Raw genomic sequence first — 22,973 nt, 5'->3', positions numbered from 1 at the left:
TTTGAGTAGACTCTCTAGGAGAGAACACTGGAATTCAGCAAAATGGTGAAGAAGATCCTCCGAGGCTCAGAAACTCAGGAGGGCCACAGAAAGGCAAGTGAAGCACCTGACCGAGATCAGCTCAGAGCCAAGAGAGACTCCTTACTGCAGGGAAAAGGTGGGCAAAAAATTCCCCAACAGCTCACACTCCCACCACAGATGAGTGTAATCCTAGCTGCAAGAGAGCCAAGCAGTCCTTGCAGGCCATGAGCCCAGTATAGGAAATTGCTTGGAGCCCACAAGATTGCATTATTCCAGAGGAGGAATTCACACTGAGCTCTCCCATCCCCTGGGACCTAGGGTGCAATTTTGAGATTGAAGCCAACACCAGAGTGCATTTTTCCCTGGGGCCCAATAGCCTTAGCAACTGCACATCCCTAAGGCCCTTCAGCATGCTGTGACTCCAACATTTGAACTCATGCAATGGCATGCACCCCTGGAAACAGGTGATTCAGGAGAGTGGAGAGGCCAGCCCCAAGACAAAGGGAGCCAATGCTCTTATTTTCCAGAGGCTGAGAGCTGACCAACTGGGGCATTCTGCAAGTGCCAGTGGCCCTGCTTTCTTCAGTGGAGTGCATGCATGCCTTCTCCGGGGGCACAGAGTCCTGCTGTGGCTCCAGCATACCCAGAGTAGCCCACTACAGCTGAGGAGATTCAGAGATCTCTAGCATCTCTCCTGGGGATGGAGGGTTCCACCCATGGCCCCAACCTCACCAGGAGTCACCCACTCCAATTGAGGAGCTACAGAGCACACCACAGCCTCTCTTAGAAGCACTGAGTCCTGACCACAGGTACAGCAACCTTGCTCAGAGTTGTTCACTCCAGCTGGGGACCTGCAGAGTCTCACAGAGACTACCCTGCGGGCACAGGATCCCACCCACAGCCTTAACCATTTCACCCAGAGTTACTCACTCCAGCTGAGAAGCTATAGAGCACCCCAGTGTATATCTTGGGGGCATGAGGTCTCACACACAAACACAGCAACCCTGCTCAGAGTCACTCACTCCAACTGAGGAGCTTCAAAATTGCACACAACCTCTCTCTCAGGAGTCAGAGATCCTGAGTGTGGCTCCAATGATTACACACATAGTTGCTCATTTAAGCTGAGGAAAGGCAGAGCACCCCAGTGCCTCTTCCAGGAGCACAGGATGCTGGCTGCACCCCTGTGAGCCTACCCATGGTGGTTCACTTCAGCTGAGAAGCTACAGAATGCCCCAGCACCTCTCCCAACAATTCAAAGTCCTGGATACAGTTTAAGTAACCTGCCCCCTGGGGTGGCCACTCCACCTAAGGACATGCAAAGCACCCTAGTGCTTCTCTCAGCGGTTCATGGTCTTCCTCATTTCCTCATTAGCTCCACCCACTTTAAGTAGGTAATTGCTGCAGCACCTGTCCTGGAACTCCCAAGTCCTGACTGTGACCCCAGTGACCCCATCCAGGGTCATCCACTTCAAATGAGAAATCATCAAATTCACCACTGCATCTCCCAGGGGATCAAGGTCCTGCCTGCAGACCCAGAACAATTTCCAGTGTCACCATTCCAACAAGGAGCTGTCAAGAACCCCAGCACCTAGGCTATGAAGGCACTCACAGACAATTTCAATGTTGAATGCAATCAAAGAAGTCAGAGACTACACTACTGCACTCACGTAGAACCAAACCTAAAACACTGTACCCAGCTGATGCTCTAGAACACATCCATAGCAAAATGTCTCTCACTTCAAATGTTACACCAGAAAATTAGAAAAAGCAATTGCACTACCAGGTACCCAGAAATAAATGTAGGTATACAAGAAAAAAAAAAATAATACCCTTGAAAGAATACAATAATATTCTAATGCAGGACCCAAAAGAAAAGGAAACTTATGAAATGCTTGAAAAGAAATTCAGAATAACAATCTTAAGAAAACCCAGTGATATTCAAAAGAATACAGATATAGACAGCTAAACAAAATCAGAAAAACAATTCAGAATCTGAACACACAATTCAACAGAGATAGATAAAACAGACTAAGAAGAAATCTTATAATTGAAGAATTTATTAATTGAAATATAAAATACAACCAAGAGCTTAAGCAACAGGCTATATCTAGCAGAAAAAAGAATTTTTGAACTTGAAGACAGGTCTTTTAAATAACCCAGTTGGACCAAACACAAACAGAAAAAAAAGGAATTAAAAAAGAATGAGAAAAGCCTATGAGATTTAAGGGACAAATTTAAGCACACAAATGTTTGCATTATGGGTTTTCAAGAAGGGGAAGAGAAGAAAAAGATATCAAAAACCTGTTTAATAAAACAAAAGCTGAAAAGTTCCCAAGTTTTGAGTGAGATAAGACTTCCAGATACAAAAGAATTAAAAATCCTCAAATAAATTTAACTTTAAATTGTCTTGTCTGAGGAACATTGTATCAAAGTGTCAAAAGTCATAGACAAAGAGAGTTCTAAAAACAGCAAGAGAAAAGCATCAAGTCACCTGTGAGAGCATTCCCATCAGACTAACAGCAGATTTCTAAGTAGAAACCTTCCATGTCAGGAGAGTGGGAGATTATATATTCAAAGTGATAAAAAAATTAATAAAGCTGCTAGCCAAGAATATCCTTCAGAAATGAAGGAGAAATAGTGTCTTTCTGAGACACAAAAAGTGAAGGAACTCATCACCACTTAGACAGCCCCTACAAGAAATCCTTAAGAGAGTCCTATATCTGGAAGGAAATGAATAATAATTAACACCATGAAACAATTGAAAGAATAAAACTCAATGGTAGAGAGTATATGCAGAGGAGAAAGAGAAGGAAATTACATCTTATCACTATAGAAAACCACCAAAGAGCAAAGACAAACAACAAAAGATGAAGAAGGAAACAAAACACATACAAAACAACCATAACAGAATTAACAAAATGTCAGATGTAAGGCTACCCTTTTCAATAACAACCTTGCACATAGATGGATTAAATTACCCACTTAAAAGCTATAGACTTGCTGAATGGGTTAAAAGACAAGACTCAATTATATGCTACCTTCAAGAAACTAACTTCACCTGCAAAGACATAGATAGAAAAAAAGTGAAGGGATAAGTAAAGATATTTCATGCAAATGATAACCAATATCAGCAGAAGTAGCTATACTTATACTGGATAAAATATATTTTAAATTAAAAAAACTATAAAAAGAGACAAAGAAGGGCATTGTATAATGAAAAAGAGACCAATTCAGCAAGAGGCTATAATGATTGAAAATATATATGCACATAACATCAGAATACCCAGATATATAAAGAAAATATTAATGAATTTAAAGGGAGAGATAGACCCCAATAAAATAATAGTAGGTGCTTCCAACACTCCTCTCTTGGCATTGGCCAAGAAATCTAGACAGAAAATCAACGAAATCATTGAATTTAAATTGCACCATAGACCTAATAGGCCTATAAGATATTTAAAGAACATTTCATCCTACAACTCCAGAACACAAAGTCTCCTCATCAGCATGTTGAACATTCTCTAGAAGAGTCCACATATTAGACCACAAGTCAAGTCTCAACAAATTTTTAAAAATTGCAGTCATACCTGGCATCTTTTCAGACCACAATAAAATAAAACTAGAAATCAATAACAGGAGAAATTTTGGAAACTGTGCAAATTCATAAAAATTAAATAACATGCTCCTGAATGACCAATCAGTCAAAGAAGAAATCCAGAAGTAAATTAAAACATTTCTTGAAACAATGAAAACAGAAACAACATATTACAACCTATGGGATACTGCAAAACCAGTACTAAGAGTAAAGTTTATAGCAATAAGTGCTTACATCAAAAAAGTAGAAAGATTTCAAATAACTAATGCTGCACCTCAAGGAACTAGAAAAACATAAACAATACAACCCACAAATTATTAGATGAAAATGAATAATACAAATTACAGCAAAATTAAATGTAATAGATATCAAAAACAAACAAACAAAAAAGAAAATAAAAAAAGAAAAGAACCGATATAAAAGACCAATAAAAGGAAAAGTTGTTTTTTTGAAAAATTAAATAAAATTGACCAATCATTAGCTATACTAACAGAGAAAAAGAGAGAAGACCCAAATAAATAAAATCAGAAATGAAAAATGAGACATTACAGCTGAGATCACAGAAATACAAACATTAAAGACTATTATGAATACCTATTTGCTGAAAACCTAGAATAAATGGGTAAATTTCTGGACATGTACAACCTACCAACTGAACTAAGAAAAAATAAAAATATCGAATAGACCAATAGTGAGTAACAAGATTGAATAAGTAATTAGCAGTCTCCCAACAAAGAAAAGCCCAGAAATGGATGGCTTTAATGCTGGAATACACTGAATTTATAAAGAAGAACTAATAGCAATTCTTCTCAATTATTCAAAAAAAAATCAAAGAGGAGGAAATTTTTTCAAACTCATTCTATGAGACCAGTATCACTTTGATAGCAGAATCAGAGAACGACAGAATGGAAAACACAAAACAAAATAAAACAAAAAACTACAGGCCAACATCACTGATAAATATAGATGTTAAAATACTCAACAAAATCCTAGCAAACGGAATTACATAACACATCAAAAGATTATACATCATGATTAAATGAGATTTAACTCAGGGATGTAAAGGTGTTTCAAAATACACAAATCAAAAAATGTGATATCAACAAAACAGAGGACAAAAACCATATGGCCATCTCAGTAGATGCAGAAAAATATTTGATGAAATTCATCAACCCTTCCTAAAAACTCTTAACATATTAGGTATAGAAGGAAAGTATCTCAACATAGTCAGGGCCATATAGGACAACCCCACAGCTAATATCATAATGAATGGCGAAAAGTTGAAAGTTTTTCCTCTAGGAACAGAAACAGCATAAGTATGTCCACTTTCACCACTGTCATTTAACATAGTACTGTAAGTCCTCACCATGGCAATTATTCAAGAGAAAGAAAGGGCATCCAGATTGGAAAAGATGAAGTCAAATTGTCCCTATTTTCAGATAAAATGATGCTACACATAGAAAAATATAAAGACTCTACCAAAATCCTCTGAGAACTGTTAAATGAATTCAGTAAACTTGTAGTATACAAAAATCAACATACAACAATTAATTTTTGGCATTTCTATTTGCCAATAATGAACATGCTGAAAATGAAATCAAAAAAGCAATCCCATTTATAACAGCTACCAAAAATAAATAAATAAATACCTAGGAATAAATTTTACCAAGAAGGTGAAAGATATCTATAATGAAAACTATAAAACATTGATGAAAGAAATTAAATAGGACATAAAAAAATGGAAAGACATCCGATGTTCATTAATTGAAAGAATTAATATTGTCAAAATGAAAATACTACCCAAAGTGATTTAGACATGCAATGCATCCCTAAAAAAATAGAAATGACACTCTACAGAAATAGAAAAAACAATTCTGAAAATCATATGGAATGCCAAAAGACCCTGAATATCCTAAGCAATCCTTAGCAAAAAGCACAGAGTTGGATCATCACACTACTTGACTTCAAAATATACTACAAAGCTATAGTAATCAAAACCGCATGGTACTGGCATAAAAAGAGACACATAGACAATGGACCGGCATAGACAATCCAGAAATACATCCATGCATCCACAGCCGACTGATTTTTTACGAAAGTACCAAGAACATACACTGGGGAAAAAATAACCTCTTCAATAAATGGTGCTTGAAAAACTGGCTATACATATGCAGAAGAAAGAAATTAAACCCCTATTTCTCACCATATACCCAAATGGATTAAGGACTTAAATGTAAGACTTGAAATTATGAAACTGCTAGAAGAAAATGTAGGAGACATTGGTCTCCGATGTCAAGACATTGGTCTCAACAAAAATTTAATGGAGAAGACTTCTAAAGCACAGGCAAAACAAGCAAAAATCCACAAATGGGATTATATCAAAGTAAAATGCTTCTGCACAGCAACAGAAACAAACAACAGAGCAAAGAGGCTACTGGTGAAATGAAAAAAATATGTATTTGCAAACTATTCATCTGACAAGGGATTAATATCTATAACATATAAGGAACTTAACTGCAAAAAAATGGAATTTAAAAATGGGCAAATGACCTGAATAGATATTTCTCAAAAGAAGAAATGTGAATGGTCAACAAGCAAATTAAAAGATGCTCAGCATCACTAATCATCAGAGAAATGCAAATCAAAACCACAATGAGATATCATCTCACCCCAGTTAGAATGGCTATTAGGAAAATGGCAAAAAATAACAAATGCTGGCAAGGATGCAGAGAAAATGGAACTCTTATACTCTGTTGTTGGGAATGTAAATTAGTGCAGCCACTATGGAAAACAGTATGGAGGTTCATCAAGAAACTAAAAATAGAACTACCCTATGATCCAGCAATTCCACTGCTGGATATTTATCCAAAGGAAAGGAAAATAGCATATTAAAGAGATATCTGCACCTTCATACTTATTGCAGCACTATTTATCATAGACAAGATATGGAATCAACCTGGGTGTCCATCCCTAGAGGAATGAATGAAGACAATATGGTATGTACACACAATAGAATACTACTCAGCCATAAGAAGGAATGAAATCCTGTCATTTGTGGCAATATGGATGAGCCTGGAAGACATTACGTTAAGTGAAATAAATCAGGTACAGAAAGATAAATACTACATGCTCTTACTCACATGTGGAAGATAAAAAACAGTTGAGCTTGTAGAAGTAGAGAGTAAAATTATGGTTACTAGAGGCTAGGAAGGGGAGAGGGGAGGGGCATAGGAAGAAAAGTTTAATAGATGCAAAATCACAGCTAGATAGGAAAAATAAGTTCTATTAGTCTACAGTAGTGCTAGGCATCTGTAACAGTAACTTATTGTGTGTTCTCAAATGGCTAGAAGAGAGGAGCACAAATGCTCTCATTACAAAGAAATGATAAATTTTTACAATGATGAATATGCTAATTACTCTGATTTGATCATCCAACATTGTATACATGTATTGAAATATAGCTCTGAACCCTATAAATATGTACAATCAATACATGTCATTTTAAAAATAAATGAATTAATTAAAAACATCTTGGACTTCTTTAAAGGGGGAAGGGGAATATGCATGTGAAATTATTCTCTGCCACTGCTGACAAAACAAGGGTGTGACATCCACCCTCCAACCTCATACCTCACATATACATTGACACATTCCATGCCTTGCTCCCCAACCCTGCAGCTGAACTTGGAACACTTAATTACTATTAACATCTTCCCAGTGCAACCTCTGAGTCCTTTTCCAGTCATTCCTAGTACTATAGCTGTCCTGACCGAACATTATATGTAATTCTACTAAGCTCAGCAAGAGAGACTGGTATGTCTGGGTAGTGGTAGCAATTATAACTAAATATCCTCTTCCCTTTGTGCTGTCAGTGCAGTATTTCTTATCCTTTTCTATCAACTTCCAGCAAAAAATTGACTCAGTGCTCAACAAGAAGTTTGGAGTCTTTCTCCAGGGCCAGATAAAAAGGAAAGGGATATCCAGTAGAAGGCTGTTAGGATAGCACTGTGTAAAAAATCCTTGCAAATAGCTTACCAGTTCATAGTAGATGTTATTAGCCATAGGGTCTTTTTTGTTGCCGAATATTTTGTCCACAGGATGTACACACAATGTTTGTGCATTCAGCTCACATGTACAAACTCACTCCATCAGTCTAAGATGACAGCAGTAAAGATCTTAATAGTTAAACTCTAGGAAATGACTTTTAATGTTCTGGAGCAAGAGGTAATGTACTGACAAATGAAGAGGCAGTGAAAGCTTTTTGGAAGAAGCAAAGAAATCAAATTCTGAAAAGGTGATAGAAAGAACCAATGCCACAGAGACTAGACTGCAGGAAAGATAACCGGAAACACACCTACGTCTGGGAGTCAGGTGTATTAGGACAGATGTCAGATATTTATTTTGGTGGCCAGGTAAAAGCAAGAGGCCTAGAATGGTACATCAGCAAAGCAAGAAGAAATGGTCCAAACAGTCAAAGCTATGAGTCCCAAAGGCTGTGCTGCTTAATGTTACCTAGGAGGAGAAAGCCTTAACAGAAGCATGAGATAGGGAAAAATTACGTTACCAGTATTTATTGTTAAAGACAGAAGATAGAGGGAAAAAAATCAATAGAGGAATTAAAATAAACAAAGGAGTTCATAAACCAAAGCCCCATGCTTGCCTTTTCTCCCTCAACTCTCAAATAGGAGAGAACAGAAGGAGAGAAAGAATCGAGTTTGGGTTATAAGAGAGATGAAAAAAGAAATACATTTGGGAAAAGAAGGAAAGAAGTAAAAAGGGGGTACATTTGGAGAATTAGCTGAAAATGAGAAGGAGCAGAAATTCTGGAAACATTTTGAGGTCAAGCAAGGCTAATTCAGCTGTTAATCTAAGGATTTACAAATTGAGAAGTGCAATTATTTTTCAAATGTTTTAGTAATTAGGACATTTCTATGAATTAGATTTTTAAATTATATATCTCCATAACAGATTTTTTGTATAGATACATACACATATTTATTGTTTGGAATACAGTTCAGAACTGTGAACTTTCACTTGGAATTACACAAAAATAAAATATACTATATAGTTTTTCATTTTACTCACCATTTTACCCACAAATTATCCTAAAGACATTTCACCAGATTAGTACTTTTCCCAGAGAGTTTTTAAGAATTCTTGTTCTGTTTTACTCCCTAATTCTTTAACCTGGAGTATTATCAAAAGCATAAAATGTCACACAACTAGAAGATATTATGATTATTATAAAATAGGTCTGCCTTCTCTTGTTTAAAAAATATCTGTGGCATTAGGAGGTAACACCTCAAGAGCTTTTAGAGGTTAATATAGAGATAAAGATTTCCCCTTCTTCCTAATTGAGCAAACACACAAAAATCTAAGTTTCAGGTGGCGAGCAGATGGGAATCTATATTTATTGTGTGGTGAAACAGAAAAGAACTATGAAGTACACAGATGATAGATTTAGCTAGTTGTAATTCTTCTCCCTAAGCCCTCACCCCTCCCTAAGAATGTCAGGCTTTCTTTAGGGAGAATTGTGCAGAAACACACACTGGTACAAACACAAAGCAGTAAGACTGGATTTATAGACTTCTTTCTGAGGGTAGACTTTAATAATGTCAGAGATTGGATCTGGGCCCGTAGACTCTTCTCTACCCACCTGTCTGCTTTTACTCTACTTTTCTGAAAAAGATGCCTTAATGTAGATGTAGCTAGGACACAGTGGCTATAACAATTGTGTTCTCTAGGAAGAAAGCCATCAAATATGGTCATGGGTGTGGGTATTTCGGATGAATTCAAATGGCAAGTTTAGATGAAGGTAACTTATCAACACTACAAAGACATAAATCCTGGCTAGTTGGAACCTGGGCTGATCAATAATTTATGGTAAAGCCCAATTAATTTCTCTCCTTTTGGACTATGTATTTTTGGCATATTTCTATTGCTTGCAGGGAAAAGCTTGACTTTCCATTAGAAACTGGAGTTTCCAGGCCATTTCTAAAGGGTTTTCTTCTTAGCTACAAAGAATACTATGAATGAGATAAGATGTTAACTGATTCCTTGGATAAAACCTAAAACTATCCCATCATAATACTGTGATTTGGGGGAAAATGGAGTGGAAATATCTGATGAGCATCATAGGACTGAGTTGGGCATATCTCACAATAAGTGCTCACTGATTCTTACACAAAAAGTATGATAACAATGTGAGTGTGTGCAGGTGCGTGCACACACACACACACACACACACACACACACACACACACACACACACACACACACACACACCCTCTAGGCCTATGTTTATCTGCCTGCAATTGACAGAAAAGTCAGTCCAGCCTTATCAGTTAAGAAGTAGGCAACCTGGATTTTCAATTTTGACTATTATGTCAAAAGAAAAAAAAAAAATGGGCAAGTTAGTCCTGGAGCTCCTACATGTTCTCACTCCTAGGTATGCACTATATCTGGCCTAAAGTTCCTGTCCCATGGAGATTTTAATGGTGATCAGTAGGACCATCACAAGCGTGAAGAAAAGAAAGTGCTTATGTGTTACAGAAGCATTGTTATTCTCACAAGAACTTATCAAGCTTCATCTTCCATCTGTTTCTTGCACAAAGCATTATTCGGATCAGTGTGATATCCCATCTGTTCTTTAATATGCAAATGTTTTGATGACAACGAAGATCTTATCAGAAGATAAATAGTGAAAACTTTTTAAGAGTGGAGTAAGGGTCTGCAATAATAAGAAACTGTTGCCTGTAAAGCTAAAGAATAAGCAATCCCCCCTCCCTTCCCATACTCAACAAATCCCCATTTAATATTTAAAAAACAAGCAGAATTAAAATTATCATGCAATTTATAGGAAAAATACCAAATCAAATGATAATTTATTGAGTGAAAAAGTTTTCTCTTCATTCCATTGTACAATAGATTGTGCTAAGACTCATTTCAGAAAAATATGCAGCATTCAGAAGTTGTATCTCATCATGCAGTCACTCAGCAGCATTGAATCTAAAAGTGCGTGCACAGACTCACACAACTGCAAGCTGTTTCAGCTACGATCTAGAGTAATGTTCCACACACTGTACTGTGAAAAATATTCAGCTTTGAACAACTTGTAAAGGCAGACTGCATGCACATATATATATTAGTTATTTGCTTGAAAAGACAAGTTAGAATATGAAAATATATAAGCAGCATTCATGTAATACAGAATTCCTGAGAATAGTGTGTGCTATAAATCTTTGAGAAGTAATTTGTATTCATATGAAAAACCATAATATAAAATATTTCTCTCAACTAAAGCCAAGTGATCTAAAACTAACATACTGTGAGGGGCTGTCAATATTTTACTGTCAACACTTAGGACGGCATAGCTAGATTCTACTGCACTGTTTCACCAAAGAAACATTTCAGGTAATTTTTTTTGTTTGTTTGTCTATTTTTGTACATCTGTTTCAAAAATATCACAGAAGGCATTTTCTAAATCAATGTATTACAATTTGTTATTAAAAAATCTTTCTCTTTTTATATTTTTCTCTCTATTAAATCAATATGATTTTAAGCCTTGTTGGGGCTACATAAAAACTTGGAAAGAAAAGAATTCTCAAGGACACAGCTGTCATTATTCTTTACTGTAAGGCAAATGTCTCTGTCTTGTGTCCCTAATTTGGAAAAGACATAAAGGTCAGATTTGTTTTATAGGCACAGAGAGTATTTACACTCAGGCATGTGTATACATTTAAGTAACAAGTGAAAGGAAATGCAAATGCTACAAAATGATGGTGTTTAAAACTCCTTGGTGTAGTTAGTAGAATTAGTTGCTATAAATAAGAAGGGGGCAGAAAGAACCTCTGTGGTAATCTGAGTGGCATGTGAGGGAAATTTAGAATCTGAGGTCTTTCTCCTTGCTCAGAATCAGAGGGCAAGTAGGGAAGTGAATATTCTTGATAAAAACAATGAAAGAACAATAATCTATCATCAGCTTTTCCCTGGAAAGAAAGAGGGAAAGGCAACAAAATACTTTCAGTGTTACAATTATAAAAATTTTAAGAGAAACTTTATAATTTTCCTTCTAGAGAAACACTGGCATAAATGCAAAGTAGCTTTATTTCCACTGTGCTTAATTTGGTTTTTTAAATTTTGCAAATAACTGTGCTTTGATGAATTAGGCAAAAATTATTGGAAAAATAATAATAATCATCATAATCATGTATATGTGTGTATGTGTGATTCCAGACCCCATTCCCAAAGGAGGAAAACTAGGATTTCCTTATTTTGCAAGGAAAAGTGTCTTGATTTTACCATACATTCCCCTACTAAAACTCTTCTCTTTCTTTCCATGTCCCCCACACAGCTTATGTCTTCTCCGCACTTTCTTTAGTTGAATGCCCCATCATTCCTACTTCATCTGTGAATAGTGACACAGATACAGAGTTGACACTGAAAGAGGAATTCCACAGCAAAGCAAAATTATGTCTTTCACAATTAATTTGACTTTGTTTCTATGGTTTTTAAAAATAAACCAAATCAATCTATTGAAGAAATAATGATAGCAGAAAACTCCCTTCAGTGATGAAGAAAAAGTAAAACTCAAAAAGTGTGCGTTTGTGTTTTTAAATAATATAGATTTATATTCATGCATTATTTTCATTAGCTCATGAGTAAAAGTGCACATTTTTGAAAAAGCGTTGTGTTGCAGAGCATCTGGCTTCAGTTTTCCTGAATAAACATATTACAATAGCATACGGTATAAATGGTCTTAGAGCTGCATAAACTGTAACTTGCATTACTTACTGTCAAGGTGCAAAGATACAAGGAAAACCAACATATTTACAGCATTTTAAGTTAACATTCTTGTGAGAGCTGTAATAAATCAAAGAAGGAAAAATTAAATGTACTATAAAACAGCCTTCCACAGTAAAGTATGGATTAGTCATGTTTTAAATGATATATAAGAATAACCATTCATATTTTACAAGTATGTGGCTCTATTGGCATTTAGTACCAAAAATGTGCAGTGCAACTGGCTCTGCCAGTGATAAAACAGACTTAAATGTAGTCAATACAACAGAATATTATTTTAATGAATGGTATTCTTTTTGGAATCTTAGATTTTTGGTTTGACTACTAAAAGTGATGTGCAATTCATCAACTGCATAGTCAATATGAAGCAGCATAAATTCCCTGTGGCACAGACCCATTGTCTCAGAAAGAGACAAGGGCATTTTCTACCAACCCGGAAGCTGAAGGGACATGGAGTTTCGGCAGCAAAGGCAATAACTGATTTAAGTCATTTCTTGCAAGCATCTCAATTCAACCAAAGGTTCCAAAGTCAGATTAATATGTGAGTGAAGACCACATGATACTTTAAGTCAGGCCTGGCTTGTGAACATTTACATGGAAATCTGTAAAGTCCACACTACCACCATTCATATTACACTGCAACTGCTGGAAGGTGAGGTCTCCAAACACACAACTCCCTGAGGCTGGTTCTGAGAATTAGATCCTGGCTGCCTGCAATGTCAATCTAACGCTTTTTAAGGTCATGAGTCATCTTTTTCTTCCCTAGAAGTCAGGATATTCCAAATCCCAGAGATGGCTGTGCTACCTTTCCAAGTAGCATATTATACATGTGGTTTGCCAGGTATGCCTTCCTTCTAGATATTGCCCAGAATTTGAAGTTGCTATCATTCCTTCCCACTAATGGTACTGCCCCTTCTGGGTAACAAGTATCAACTAAGGCCATTCATGATGAACAGGTTGACCACTTTTCCTCCGTTCTTGTTGCAAATGTTCTAATTCGGCCTCATACATCATTTCTTGGACTAGGTACTTCTCCCGTCGTATTCGGTTATACAGGCCCTTTGGTACATCTGGAATCAGGTATGCGATGAATGATTTAATCCCAAAGACAAGGTGCTGCAAATTTAAGAGTAGAAAGTACAATGTTCAAAATTCTGAAATGCTAATTATAAAGCAGAACATTCATGAACAATGTTGCATTTGTCTTAAAATCAAGCATCAAACCATTTAGAATATTAATATTTTCAAAAATTATATTGAAATACTACTCTGGCCTTTTATCACATAAACATCAGGAAGAAACTGAGAATTGTTTCTATCACATAGTTTTCCTGTGATAAAAATATTTTGCTTATATTTAAAAAATAAACTTACAAAAGTATTCTATTAAAAAAATTAGGAACAAAACTCAAAAGGCAACGTGCCTGTTATTAAAGTACAGATGGTAAACGAGACTGCTTGAGTCTGAATACTACTCTGACATTCATTAGTTGTGTAACCTTAGGCAAATCACCCATATTTTGTGTCTCATCCCTAAAATGGCGATAATAACAGTACTTCTTAAGGTTAGTATGAGAATTAAATGAATACATACATATATGAACAGCTTAAAGGAGTGCTTGTCATAGTGTAAACACTGCTTAAATATTATCTCCTCTTATTATAAATGCACCCTTTTCTTTTTCCTATGAAGAAGGGTAGAACTTTTAATTTCTCAGAAAAGAAAAAAAAAATCTAATACTGATAGAGTTAGCATGATCTGTGGTAAAGAACACATTTACCTAAAGGAGTTTTAGTAGAAAATAGTCTTTCTATGTGGAAAGGAAGAACTCAAGGCATTTTTAGTTGGTCTTGCTATATATGTCCCCCAAAACTGCATTGCAAAGTAGATCATAGCAAAGCAGGTCATATTCTCCATATAAAAGCAGAAAATCAGGAGTTTTTTTTCCTAACCAAATATTTGATTTTCACAGAAATATTTAGGAATGTACGTCAAGAGTATAGAAATAAAAATTCAAACACTTGTTATAATTTAAATTAGTAAAACGGGATATGCTCCAAATCCTATAGGATGGTAATAAATGATGCTATAAACTGATTCATATAGGGTTGGTATGAAAGGATGGTTCAACATTTTTTTTTAAAAGTATTTTTAAAAAAGCATTTGCTAAAGTTTAATACCCATTTATCAAGACACTCATAAATAACCAGTAACAGAAGAAAATTTTCTTAAGCTGATAGAATTTAAAATATGATACTTAATCAACAAAAATTAGAAGCATTTCCATTAAAGCTGGGAATATGATATGGTTGTTCACATCACTGCTGTCCAACATCATACCATAATTTTTAGCACAATAAGGGAAGCAAAAAAAAAAAAAAGGTATAAATTTTACAGGTGAAAAAGCAAATCTGTCATTATTTGTAAGTTTTGCAAATGGTATTATCATTTGCAAATAAAGTCCAACAGATTTAACAGACAGAAAGAATACAAAGTTTATAGAAATTAACTTTGAAAGGAATGAATAAGCACGAGAATATTTTAAAACACAATTAAAGGATATAACAATAATTTGAATAAATTCCATGTTCACTAATGAAATAGCACAGTTTTTGTAACTAAGCCAAAATTTTCTCATGATTTTTATCAATATAAATTTAACCTAAATCCTTCCATGATATTTGGGGAACCTAAAAAATAGATTCTAAAATTTATATGAATAAGTAATTACAAGTAGCTAAAGAAATTTTGAAAAAATAAGAACAAATATGTCAAGGGTAAAATGTGGTTTGCTTTATCAGATATTAAGATACATCACAAAGCCATGGCATTTAAATAGTGTGATATCAATCTAGGAACAGACAAATAGAGTAATGGTCAGAGTATGGAAGCCAGGGATACACCCATTAATATAAAAGAACCTGAAATATTATAGAAGTGAAATTACAAATCAATGGAGAAAGAATAGACTATTTAGTAAATAGCATTACAAAAATTATCTGTTGAATGGAGAACAACAACAAAAAAATAAGCTTTTCCTTTAGGTTGTATATAAACTTTAGGTATCTGAAAGACATGACAAAGATAAAACTATAAAATTAATAGTAAAAAAATGTAGTTGAATATTTTTGAACTTCGCATGGGAAAATTTCTTAAATAAGCAAAACAAAATAAAAGCCAAAAGGAAAAACAATCACAGAGTTAATCACATCAAAATTAAACATCATTTGTTTATATATATAACATTAAAAGGTTATGGACAAGAAAAATATATTTACATTTTTTATAATGGGTGAAGGACTAATACAGAAAGTACATAAGGAAATCTTGACGTTTGCTAACAAATACACTGGGAACAACCAAAAATGGATCAAAGATATGAATTTACAAAAAATGAAACTGAAATGGCTTTCTAGTACTAGAAGTGATGGTCAACATCATTGATAAACAAATTAAAACAAATAAACAAAAAAACCCCCAAATATTATTTTTTTCTTATCCGACTGCAAAATACTAGAAAGTCAGATAATTTGAAAGTCCAGCGAAAATGCATGGGAATGGGAGACCTCATCCACTCAGTGTAAACAGCTGCAGTCCTTTTGGAGAACAATCTGTCAGCATCATGTGAAACTGAGTATGCACATTAACAATTCCACACCTGGGTATATACTCCTGAGAAACCCTTGAATATGTTAATAATGTAACATGTCCAAAATTTTTTTTTACAAGATTACAATCTAATATTACTGCATTACTCTGATAATGTAAGTCTATGCATTTTTTAATAAAAGTGATTTCAAGTTTGATTTATTGACTCATCCAATATCAAATATTATACAAATACACGTGATCAATTGTAATTAAAGTTGGATGTTCAGAAACTCAGTTTTTAAAATCCTGATAAACAGACATAGATTCTTTTATCAGATGATGAATGCCATCTTTTCCTATTTAAACTTGGCTGGCTACTAGGAGGCTCAAAACTAGGAGGCTCGAACATTTTCAGTTCAACTGTGCAGTCATTTCTTTTACCCTAATTTCCTGGTATAAATACTTACCAACTTAGATTCTTACATTAGTTATTTCTTTCATTTTTGCACTTGTTATAATGGTTTCATCCTATCTGAGCTTTTTTCTGGGACCTACTTAAGTCCTTTTTTGGAAGTCCCTAAGAAACTGACTTTAAAGAGGCAAGTGCTGTCAGTTGGAAACGCATTCACCTATAGCAAATGTCTTCTCAGTCCGTGACTCACCTCAAACACAATAATGAAGGCCAATCGAGCAGCAAGGATATGCCAGTATTGTAAGGTGAACTCATAGGGTTTGGAACTCCAAGGGGGGGTTCTGTAGTCTCGGTACCTGAAGACCACAAAAACAAAGAGTATGAAGAATAGAGATAAAAGTGCAGAAACCTCAAATTTTCTTGATTTGCCAAAACTCCAAAATGTCCTTTTAAATTGGCTCATTAACACATGGAGGGAAGAAGATGGAATGGTGAAAGCAAGCGAGAAAGATAACTATGTGTTATAAGTAAATACCTGCAATAGCCAGATTTTCCCACACCAAGCTCACTCAGGTCAAAGAAGGATAGGCTATTGTTGACATATCCCTGCAAGCAACTGGAAGAAAAGAGAAGTATCAAGTGATTCCGAGATGCATACATTTCTAGGCCGATTCCTTCCTTACAAATGTCAGAATTTTATAATGCCCTTATTTCTTCCATTCTAACTATACACTCCTAGCAACTCAGCTCTCTTTATTCCATTCCCTGGCACTCATCATATCTGTACTTGTATCTTAGTGAGACAGAAAATCTTGTCCTGCCATCTTCTCCCAATAGTTCCTATTTTGCCCTTTCACTTGGTTTATATTTATTAAGCAGTTACTATTCAGTAGACATTTTGCTAAATAATTCCCATGCATTAAAACTCTGTAAATATATGTGTTATAAACATATATGCACACAACACTATTCGGTTAACTATGATTAAGCAGTCAGTTAATAAACATTATTTATTATTTATTTATTATCTTATTCAATACATTTATTGAGGACCTACAATTTGTTAAGAAAATTCTTAACAAATGAAGTCTTTCAGAGTCTCACAGCATTTAAAAGAGAAAGTCTTGTCCTGCCATTTTCTGCTAGAAAGTGAAGTCCAGCTAGAGGGAGGGAACCTGACATTAACCCACAGCCAGTTACTCCCTTAATGTTTTGAAGGTGTGTGGGGTAGAAAGATAACTTTCAAAACTCCGCAGACCCGAAGTGAATCGCATGACTAAGTGGAGTTAATTCTCGTGATGCAAGGTTTTTTCCTATTACATGAAAATTGATCAGTAAAATTCATTACATTAATGGAACAAAAGGCGGAAATTACGTGATCATATTAATAGAGAAAGAAAAAAAAATTGATAAAATTCAACTGCCATCCACAACAAAAACCACCCAACAAACTAAAACTCTGCTAAGAACTTAATGTGATGAAGAATATCTATATAAAAACCTATAGCTAATATCTTATTTAATAGTGATAGTGAAATACTAAATATGTTTAACTCTTCCTTCTGAGGTCAGGAACAAGATGATCATTTTCACTGTCACCACTTCTATTCAACATAGTCCACACAAGTAGAAGAAAAAGATATAACGTAAACTGCCATAAGGAAAGAATACATAAATTTGTCATTGTTCACGTAAGGCATAATTGTGTATATAGGAAACATAAAATAACCTATAAACTGAATTAATGAGTAAATTTAGCAAGTTTACTAGGTAGATACATCTTCGATACAGAAAAAAAAACTATTTCTAACTATTTCTATATATTAGTAGCAAACAGAAAATGAAATTGAAAGAAATACTATTTATGTTGACACTACAAATATCAAATATTTGGGCACGATTGTAAGGAAGATGTATAGAAACTCTACACTGGAACCTAGAAATAACATTTCTCAGAGAATTCAATGAAGACCTAAATAAATGGAGTCACACGGCATGTCAAAAATTATTGTTAAAATGCTAATTCTCTCAGATTTTCAAAAATGGTACCTGATAAACTGAAGCTAAAATTTATATGCAAATGAAAAGAATCTTTGCTAGCAAAGTCAATGTTAAGAAATTTTTTGAAAGATTACAGCATTTAATATTGACTCAATATAAAACTATAGTAATTAAGACACTGTAGTGTTGTTGCAAAGAAAGACAAATAGACCAATGGAAAAGAAGGGAGTCCACACACAGACCCACAAATATACATTCATTTGATTTATGACAAAAATGCCTCTGCATTCTAGTGGTGAAAGAATCATCCTTTCAACAACGGTGCTGGAGAGATTGGATATCCTTGAAGAAAATAATGTAAACCCTGGCTACCTTACAACATAACAGATCAAGCTAAGGGGAATAGGGATAAGAGGTTAGATTTAATATAGGGTCCTTAGGGTAGGCCTTGTTAAGAGGGTAACCTATGAATAAAAATTAGGAGTTGAGGGCCGACCCCGTGGCTCACTCAGGAGAGTGCGGCACTGGGAGCGCAGCGGCGCGCCCGCCGTGGGTTCGGATCCTATATAGGGATGGCCGGTGCACTCACTGGCTGAGCGCGGTACACCAAGCCAAGGGTTGCGATCCCCTTACCAGTCACAAAAAAAAAAAAAAAAAAAAAAAAAAAAAAATTAGGAGTTGAGAGAGGCAGCCATGAGGATGTCTGGGAGTTGAGAGCTTCAAGGAGAGGAGGCAGGGTACTCAGCACGTACCAGAGGCTGTGAGAGGACATGTGGTGGAAACAGAGAGAGAGGAAGAGTAGTCAGGAATGAGTTCAGAAAAGAGCCTAGCTTTGCATGTACTAAACGAGGATTATATATTAATAATCAGAGTGAAATCAAGAGACATTACTGTGTTTTGAGCTGATGACTTACATGATTGAATGTAAATTTTAAGTGAGGCTGTTAAAGAATCTGGGTGAGAGATGACAGTGGCTTGAGCTGTGTGGTAGCAGATGAAGTGGTGTGAAATGAATGTTTTAAAGGTAGGGTTAAGGTGTTCTCCAAGGATTGTGTGGAGTGTGAGAAAAACAAGTATTCAAGGCTGATTCCAAGGATTTGGGCCTGATCCACTGGAAGTATAGAACTGCCATAAATTGAGACAGGGAAGACTGAAGGTTAAGCATGTTTGGGGAGATTTGGAGTTTAATTTTGGACACGGTAAGTTTGAGTGTCTATTAGACATATGACAGGAGATGCCTAGTAAACACTGAAATATTCAAGTGTGGAATTCAAGGGTGAGATGAGATCCATTCAACTGAATGAGACAGCCAAAGAAATTAACACAGATAAAGAAGAGAAGTCCATAGACGGAGCCCTTATTGCACTCCAAAAATTAAGAAACTGAGAGATGAGGAGAACTAGCAAAAGTAACTGAGCAGGTGTGGCTAGTGGGGTAGCGTGAAAACCAAAATTGTGGCATTCTGGAAGTCCAATGACTAACCTATCTCAAAAAGGAAATGAGCAATTGTTGAATGGCACTATTTGGCAAAGCAATATAAGAACTGGAACTTGACAAGTGAATTTGGCAATGTGAAAGTCATTCATGACCTTTCAGTGGAGTGGTCAGGGACACAAGCCTTACTGAAGAGAATCTGAAGGGAAAGAGGAGGTGGTGAGTTGGAGAAAGCAGGGATAGAAAGTCCTTTGAATGTGTTTTGTTACAAATGGGAGCAAAGACATGGGGATGTAACTGGCAGGCAGTAGGGACAAGCAAGAACTTTACATATTGACTGGAAATATAAGACCATGTTTCAATGTTAATGTGAAAAAGACAATAGAGGCAAAATTGGTAATGTATGAAAGGGGACAATCACTAGAATGATGGTGTCAGGGAAAGAGGAAGAGACATAGGGCACAAGTGGAGGGATTTTGCTTTCAGTAGAAGCACAGGCAGTTCTATTTCTAGTAACTAGAAGAGGGCAGACTCCGTACGGGATGCATGCTGAAGGTAGGGAGATGTGATAATGGACTTCTGTGGAGGTTCTTTTCTACTTGATTCAATTTTCCTAGTTAAGTAGGAAGGAATATAGGTGAGATGAGAGTAATGAAGGAGGTGCTGAAGGCTTGAGGAGCAAGTAAACAGTAGGACAAACTTCTCTAACAAAGTACAAGAGCAAGTGGACTAGGGAAATAAAATGTTTGCCAGGTCCACACAGGTGTGTGATACAAATTTAAAGTGAAATTAGTCAGTGTGGTTGTTTGTCTTCTTATCCACATATAGCTGCAGGGGTACAGTGCAGAGCTGACAGAGAGTTCAGAGAACTAAGGATGTGATTCTGCCAAGGCAGAAAAGTGGGAGAAGGTTTGTAAGACGTGTAAGGATAGAAAAGAAGACATTAAAGGAAAGGGGGATGGGGATGCATTAGCATGATCAATTGCTTAGAGTTCTCAGATAAATTCACAGAGTGGCTGGAGTCAGGGTTAATTTTTACAACAACCTTAAAAACATATATATTATTATCTCCATCATATAAACAAAAGAAGTAAGGTTTAGAGAGACTAAGTAACTTTTTCTAGGCCTATAATCCTCAAAATTTTTGGTTTCAAGACCCCTTTACATATTTAAAAAGAATTGAGGATTTGAAAGAGCTTTTTCCTTGGAATTTCTCTATTATCATTTTAACATATTAGAAAGTGAGGAATGGAGAAAATATTTTTCTACTGATTTGTTTAATAACTGAAATATCCATTTTTATTTAATATGAATGACAAATTTTTAAGGAAAATAGCCATATTTTCTGAAAGAAAAGAATGTAGTGAAAAGAATGGTATTGTTTTATATGTTCGCAAATCCCTTCAAGTCTGTTTTAACAGAAGACAGCTAGATTCTCATATAGCTGGTTCTATATTAAATCTGTTGCAATATGTTGTTTTGGTTGAAGAGTAAGTAGAAAATCTGGCTTCATATAGATAAGCAGTTGAAAAAGGACTATTTTAATAGCATTTTAGATAATTGCAGATATTTTTTGTTGTTGTTACACCAAAGCTCTACATGTGAAAGTTTCTTAAAGTTCAGATGCAATGTGTAATCTTAAACCATGTAAATAAACTTTTCAAGCTGTTACATCAAAACTTATGTCTGTCTTGTCTTTTAAATTTATCTTTTATCCGTGTATGTTGTGTAACATCACATATGACTCAGTTGAAAAATATTTGCTCACTGAATCATGCAGATCTTCCAAATGTTGACATACTTTTACTATAGACCGTGAAAAAGTCACAATTGTTAATATCACCATTTATTTTTACCAGAAAAAAAAAATCTGTGGGTACTGGGAAGCTTTCAACACACTGTGCCAGATAAAAATTATCCAAAATTCTAATTTCAGTTCAAAGCTTGAAATTTGTCAATGGCAACAAATACTGTCAATTATTTTCCTTAAATGACAGGCTAGTTTTGCGTGTTCAATAAAAGAGTGGCTACTAAATACCCAAGTCTGAATAATCATAGTTCGTCTGGCAAACATTATTTCCTGTTGGAAAAAAGTTGGCTCAGTTGCAGCTCCAACAATGACACGAGTGCTTTTCTTTGAGACAGCGTCCCACTTTGGTATGTAGCAGAAGTGCTGTATGCACACTTCCCATTTTGTCACATAGAATATTGAAAATACATTTATTCAAGAGTGGAGATTTCATAAAATTAATAATTATTACTACTCCAACGAGGACACTCAGAATTTCTTACTGGCATTTTTTATGGTAGTTAAACAGTGGTGGGGAATACAATCATTACTAATACTGTTTGGTGCCAGTGCTTTAAGTTATGCAAAGCCACCAGAAATATTATCAACCACTGCTTCTGAATCATTAGTTCGAATATCACTACATAAAAAGGCGAATAATGTCTTAGTATTATGAAACTAGTATTGAGCTCATGAAGGAGATGTGCAGACCACATGTTAAGAACCACTGCCCTAGGACAAACCGTTGTTAGAACCTGGATGCAAACAGATGTCTATCTCATTCTAAAACTAAAAACCTTAATTACAAGTCCACACTGGCTTCACTCCCTTATCTGTCTATCCTCGACCCCACAACATATCATTTCAACTACTTTCTTGCCAATATCCTCATCTCTACTGCCATCTTGCCTTTCTGCCACCTTGCTATGAAAATTTCCAATCTGAATGAATCTAATCCAATTGAGCTGCTAAGCATACCTGGAAAAATAAATTAAACAACAGGGTGCTTCTCTGATTGAATGTGTGATGTCAATGTCACATAAATACTCCACATTTGCTTGAAATTAGTCTACATCCCTAGTCATTGAATATGGAGAAGAAGTCAGGTGCTATCTACATGAAAGGCAGGTCCTGAAATGCGAACAGAGCAGATACTGAGCCAATCTCATTTTTATGTGACACTAGGTGGCAGTAAAGACACTGGCGAATAATGTTTCTAAGGAAGGGGATAGCCAAACGAACCTATGTATTTTTAATGCTTAAAATCTGCTTCTAGTTCAATGAATGGTGCTGGAAAAGTTTAAGATCCATTTGCAGAAGAATTAAA

The 22,973-nt window shown here is 35.5% G+C and overlaps 1 protein-coding gene across 2 annotated transcripts in view; it reads right to left on the bottom strand.

Moving 5' to 3' along the window:
* Positions 1–13,351: 13,351 nt before the first annotated feature.
* ANO3 (anoctamin 3) overlaps positions 13,352–22,973 on the bottom strand; it is a 409,115-nt gene continuing 399,493 nt past the window's right edge. For both annotated transcript variants that reach the window (XM_063094283.1, XM_063094284.1), the window contains 3 exons: positions 16,958–17,038; positions 16,673–16,778; positions 13,352–13,534 (listed from right to left, as the gene is read on the bottom strand). In XM_063094283.1, the coding sequence (XP_062950353.1) occupies positions 13,352–13,534; positions 16,673–16,778; positions 16,958–17,038 (370 nt within the window). The remainder of the gene's footprint in view (positions 13,535–16,672; positions 16,779–16,957; positions 17,039–22,973) is intronic.

This window comes from Cynocephalus volans, chromosome 4 (assembly GCF_027409185.1).
Source record: "Cynocephalus volans isolate mCynVol1 chromosome 4, mCynVol1.pri, whole genome shotgun sequence".
NCBI classification, from domain to species: Eukaryota; Metazoa; Chordata; class Mammalia; order Dermoptera; family Cynocephalidae; genus Cynocephalus; species Cynocephalus volans.
Note: the sequence above shows the minus strand (reverse complement) of the source record. Positions and strands in the feature narration are given on the sequence as shown.